General features: G+C 37.3%; 1 protein-coding gene across 3 annotated transcripts; it reads right to left on the bottom strand.

Moving 5' to 3' along the window:
- Window positions 1–311: 311 nt before the first annotated feature.
- Window positions 312–4,230, bottom strand: LOC107748809 (nuclear body protein SP140-like protein). 3 transcript variants are annotated; one of them, XM_016563770.1, is made up of 13 exons: window positions 3,998–4,230; window positions 3,742–3,840; window positions 3,445–3,578; window positions 3,150–3,203; window positions 2,670–2,703; window positions 2,402–2,539; window positions 1,925–2,058; window positions 1,373–1,441; window positions 1,110–1,228; window positions 927–1,029; window positions 749–808; window positions 502–642; window positions 312–393 (listed from the first exon to the last, which is right to left on the bottom strand). In XM_016563770.1, the coding sequence occupies exons 1-13, from the start codon at window positions 4,089–4,091 to the stop codon at window positions 325–327; spliced, it is 1,248 nt and encodes a 415-aa protein (XP_016419256.1). In that variant the 5' UTR covers window positions 4,092–4,230; the 3' UTR covers window positions 312–324. The 3 variants fall into 3 exon arrangements, with proteins under 3 accessions (XP_016419256.1, XP_016419257.1, XP_016419258.1); XM_016563771.1 differs by having other exon boundaries at window positions 927–1,026; XM_016563772.1 differs by lacking the exon at window positions 3,742–3,840.
- Window positions 4,231–5,271: the final 1,041 nt, after the last annotated feature.

Below are 5,271 nucleotides of genomic sequence, written 5' to 3'. Positions count from 1 at the left end.
CTAAACTGAAACTCTATTTTATTTATACCTTAATAAGAAGAATACTAATAAATATTCCCCACCTCACCACGTTCAATGCAAAAAACAAACAACAACAGGAACAACAACAAAAACTCATTGGTTTTGGACTAATCTTGTACATTGCATACTTGGAATTAAACCCCTTTTTTCAAAAGGTGGTGAGTTGAATACACTGTCAGTAATTGTTTATAACTGAACGCCTTCGTAATGTTGTCTAAATATTTTTTCCTTTATTTATAATTTCTGTACACACAATACACGCAAATGTTACCATAAATTCTAACAAAGGATTAAGGTGTGATGTTACAGGGGCTTAAATACAGTTTCAAACAGTTCCTTGAGCCTAAAGGTCATTCTACTGAAGTCATTATCCTACAGGAAAAGAAATGGAAAAAAGACTGAATTTAGTCTATGGAAAAAACAAGACTAAATAATATTCATTATTTAGAATAAATTGATTAGCTACATTTCCAAACTCACCCTGTTGGCGGTGCAGTGGTGGAAAACATATTCAATAGCTGTGATAAACTCTCGCACTGTTTGATAGTCATTATTCTCCAAGTTCATTTTCACTCTGCCCAGCATCATGGGACCACAGATGTTCTTACTGTATCCTGGAACCTGGACGCCAGCAGTGCAGACTTCACATGCATGTACACCATGTATAAGAGCTTTAAATATTTAAATGATCCAGAACAGGACAGACACACAGGCAGATGATATTTACATTGACACACAGGTCAGTCATGCTCTCACGTAGCAGGTGTAACAGCAGGTACTGGCAGTGCTAGAACAAACAACAAACATGCCTATAAGTGTAAAAAAAAATTTCTCTGTACAATGAAAGAAATGTTTTGAACCCCACTGACTTCCACTTTATGGGCAAAAAATTGCATAAACTTTACCAGTGTGTACTGAGAGACTGGACTGCTCAAAACATCCTGTTGGGTCCTTTGACTAGAACTTTCCACATTCTTCATCACACAAAATGTGCAGCTCCACTGGCTTCTGTACATACAAAACACACAGTGTTACACAAAGTCACATGTTTAGTCTGTCTAATCCAGTATGATTTCTCTCTCTCTCACCCAGGTGAGTCTCCGCCTGGAGCTGGTAGGTGACAGCATGAATGAAAAGCTCGTGGACAATCGTCACAACACACGAGCTCTCCGTCAGAGTTACACACGAAACACACGTCATCATTCAGCTGGGACAAGAGTTCATACAGAAATAAACTATACTGTTATGGAGCACACTGTAGAAATAATTTCAAATGTCAGCAGTTCTGATGAGTTTTGGTGGTCTTGTTGATGCTTTGACATGACTGTAATTGTGAGTGATGTTGTCTTACTAGGTTCTGATCCTGTTCTTGGCAGATATCACAATCACAGTTGACTGCATGTGGTTCCAAAACTCTTTTCTGAAAGTATGTGAAAGCACATCAGTATTGTGTATACTGCAAAATCATCTGATCAGACCCTGCCATACCAACAGAGAGCATTCAATTCATGCATAGTATATGAAAAAGAAAATATGGAAGTCAATGGCTACCATTGACTGTTTGGTTACCAACATTCAACAGAAGAAAAAAATTCATTTAGGTTTGGAACAACTTGAGGGTGAGTAAATGACGACAGGATTTTCATTTTTGAGTGAGTACAAACCCCATCAAAATAACACTGATTGTAGCCATATAAATACAGTGCAAACAGCAGGTGTAATCATGTGTAATCTCTAAACTTCTCCCAGATGTCCGTAGGATTTAATATGAATATAAAACAATGTTAAAGGACCCTCATGGGGTCATCATGGCACAATGTGATCGCCTTGTTTGTTGATAGCCACTGTTTGTTTCTCTGAATTGAATCAATTTAAATGTTTACTATTTAGTATTTTCTTTTACCGTTATAAGCTTCCCAAGAGGCATTCCATGGGACACAATGTCTTTCTTCCATGTTCCATCTGGTTTGCTCAATCTGATGAAATCCTCAGGCGTCAGCCAGAAGTTCTCTGTTCTTATGCATCTCCCACAACGCCCTGAGATAAAGACAATACTGAGTGCAAAAGTCTTGTACCACTGCAGTCAAGCAGTGAATTTACATTCATTGTTAATATGTAAGAGAAAAAGCAATACGGGACTCTGCCTACAAATACCCTGATAGTGCCTGTCGTGGAGGTGTCAGATAAAAAGTGCAGCGATATATACCTTCAGCAAGGTATTTCAGGTTTTGCAGAAATGTAGGCAGAGTCACATATTTCCAATGAGCCTGGCTTGCGAGAAACAGATAACCTGTCTTCAAAATTTTTATAGTTGTGCATGTAAAACACTGACAACATATTAATATTCATAACTGTTATAAAAGCATTCCCACTCACACACCTGTGGAAAATCGATATTTGTGTAGAATGCCAGAATCAGAACCACAGGTAACAGGTAGGACTGGACCTTCAAACATGCTCATGTCAATAGCGTCATCATCATCATCGTCTTGATTGTCTTCGATCTTTTCATGTGATTCTACAACAAATACACAAATATTCACTAAACAGAATATAAAGTTTTTCTTATTCTGAATAACTGTTGTAATGATCTTATTTAAAGGAATGTTCCTCCAAAACAGAAAGAAAATGAGTCCCCATTTACTCACCCTGTTTTTTCAAATCCACGTGGCTTTTTTTCTTCTGCAGAACACAAAAGGAGACATTTTGGTAGCACTTTATTTTACAGTCCTGTTACTCGTGTACAGTACATACACTCTAAAAAATGTTGGTTGAAAACAACCCAATCACTGGGTTTGTCCATATTTAACCCAACATTTTTTACAGTGTACTATGTACTTATCATAGTAATTACAATAACTAGGTAAAAACTACAGTAGGTACTAACCCTGAACCTACCCCTAAACCTGACCCTACCCCATGTAGTTACCTTATAATACAGTACTTTCTTAGGTAGGTACACTGTAAGTACACTGTATGTACATGTAAGTGCATGTACTGTAAAATAAAGTGCAACCGAAATTTTGATGAACATTTTGGCCACTCTTAAGTCACATTTGAAAGCTTTGGCCTAGAAAGGTTAAGTCCTCCATGAAATACGATCTACAATGATCGAAAAGCAGCCAAACCTTTGCATCCTGAACCCTGCTTTTTTTAAAGGTTGTAGCTGGAAGAAATCCATCCTATGAACAGAAAAAGAACAAAGTTAGAATTTGTCGCAAACATATTTATACTGTATATGACAGTAGTTATTTATATTATCTGCATTATGTCTATTTTTGTTTCAGGTAACTGTTATTTATTTAATTTGTGTTTCTTAGATGATTTACTAACAGATCAGACTCACCAATCACCAAGTCCATATTAACAACAACAAAAAAAGTTTAGTGCATTAGTTAAAACTGTTATTGAGGTCTTATGCACCTCTATGAGTTTCTGGAGTGGAATCCCACTGCAAAGGATGCTGGTCCTCCACTTTTTGTTCTTCTCCTTCATACCAAACCTCTCAAACTCAGTGGGCTTGAACCATTGTTCCTCACTGAAGATGCACTTCTGCTCTGAAGACAGAAAAATGATCTATGATCAACCACTACTGGAATGACTTTGTTTCATCTGGATGTTCTAAATGTTCCAGAATAACAATATTGAGACATTCAAAAAACGTGTAGCTCTTCATAAACATTACTCAATTCTTTAACATGTAACATGTTTTGCACCTACTATCATAATATTTCTTCAAATACAGGACACCCTCTTTATAGCCACATGTAACAGGAAGCTGAGATTTGTTTTGAGTGTTTTTTTGTCCTGACGATGTTTCTGAAACAAGTAAAATCAAAATCAGTTAGGTAAAGAAGAAAAAAAACTTCTCAATAACATATTTGGCAGTGTAAAATGTGCCTCTTGTTATTTCGAAGAACTTGATTCATCACTGTTTTGTCATTATATTAGTAAAAAAAATAGTTTCTGGACTTACTGGGGCAGTTTTGTTTCTTGACTTGTTTCTTCTTAGGTGTAGAACGGGAGGACGACCCCGTCTGCGGTCTCTTCTTACAGCTTTGTTTCTTCATCCTCCTCTGTTTTATCGCTTGATCAAACAGTCAGTCGGATTCTAGAATTATCTGAGAGAGTCATTTCATAAAGGAGACGGTCACATCTTCAGCATTATTTGAACAGCAGGAAGCGGACGGGTTTCTCCATGTTGAGTTGTCTTTGGTGTAATATCTCCCCTCCCACACTCACAGAATCGAAACTGAAAGCTGCTTGGTCCTGCGCCTTTGCATCTGAGGGAAAATAAAACTATAATATCAGAAAACATTCACAAAAGGATATAATTCTTTGACTCATCCAGATAATGTAAATATTTTAAATAACATTTTAATTAAAATTAGGGCTGTCAGTTTAACGGGTTAACTTATTTATTTAGTTATGAAAAATAACGCGATTAAAATATTTTACCGCAGTTAACGCACTGGCCCCGCCCCCAGACCTGTACATCATCTTACATTTCATACAGTTAACTGTTGACAAATATGATGCAGAGCAACAACTCCATAAAAGCAGTTATGCCCTAAAATTCGAGATATTGGGGCAAAACAATGCTCCTGTATGAGTATTGGTCTCATATTTAGCCGATATCATATGATAAGCGATATCACACAAGCAGCGAGAGCAATATCGTTTGTCCCGAATATAACGAGTGCCAATGTGATTTTATACAACAGTTCAGTAAATAAGAAGTTAATATTGTGTTATAATTTAAACACAATATTGTCTGTTTTTGCTCAGTTTTGCCAACAAAAATATTATCTATGAAGCCACAGCAGAATTGTTGTGCGTCTGTTTAGTTTCTGAATGAATTCGCGTTTTGAACGAATCGTGTGAATCAAAGATTGGCCCATTCATAAAGAGAGCCATTTACTGAATTCATGAATGAATCACCCGTTTGAAGAATTGAATGAATGACTCATAAAGACATTTACCGACACCTGCTTGCAGCTTATTAAGAGTATTATTAAAAAAAAAAACATCTTGAAAGGGATAGTTGTTTCGTTCTGCTCCCCAACAAGCTTTAGTGTTTTGAACAAGTGAGACGAGGAAGCCTCTGTGTGTGTGGGTGTTACGGCGCTGCAGCGGGGTCGCTGAATCCTTTGTTGAGTGGGTGCAAACTGGCAAAAGCCAGGGGAGGACTACTTCTGGTAGTCGCATTGGTGGTCTCAGACTCAGGGTGATGGTGAGGACTTCCCCTCT

Source organism: Sinocyclocheilus rhinocerous, unplaced genomic scaffold, assembly GCF_001515625.1.
Source record: "Sinocyclocheilus rhinocerous isolate Xijiao unplaced genomic scaffold, SAMN03320098_v1.1 scaffold950, whole genome shotgun sequence".
Classification (NCBI taxonomy): Eukaryota; Metazoa; Chordata; class Actinopteri; order Cypriniformes; family Cyprinidae; genus Sinocyclocheilus; species Sinocyclocheilus rhinocerous.
This window is presented reverse-complemented; position numbering and strand designations above follow the sequence as displayed.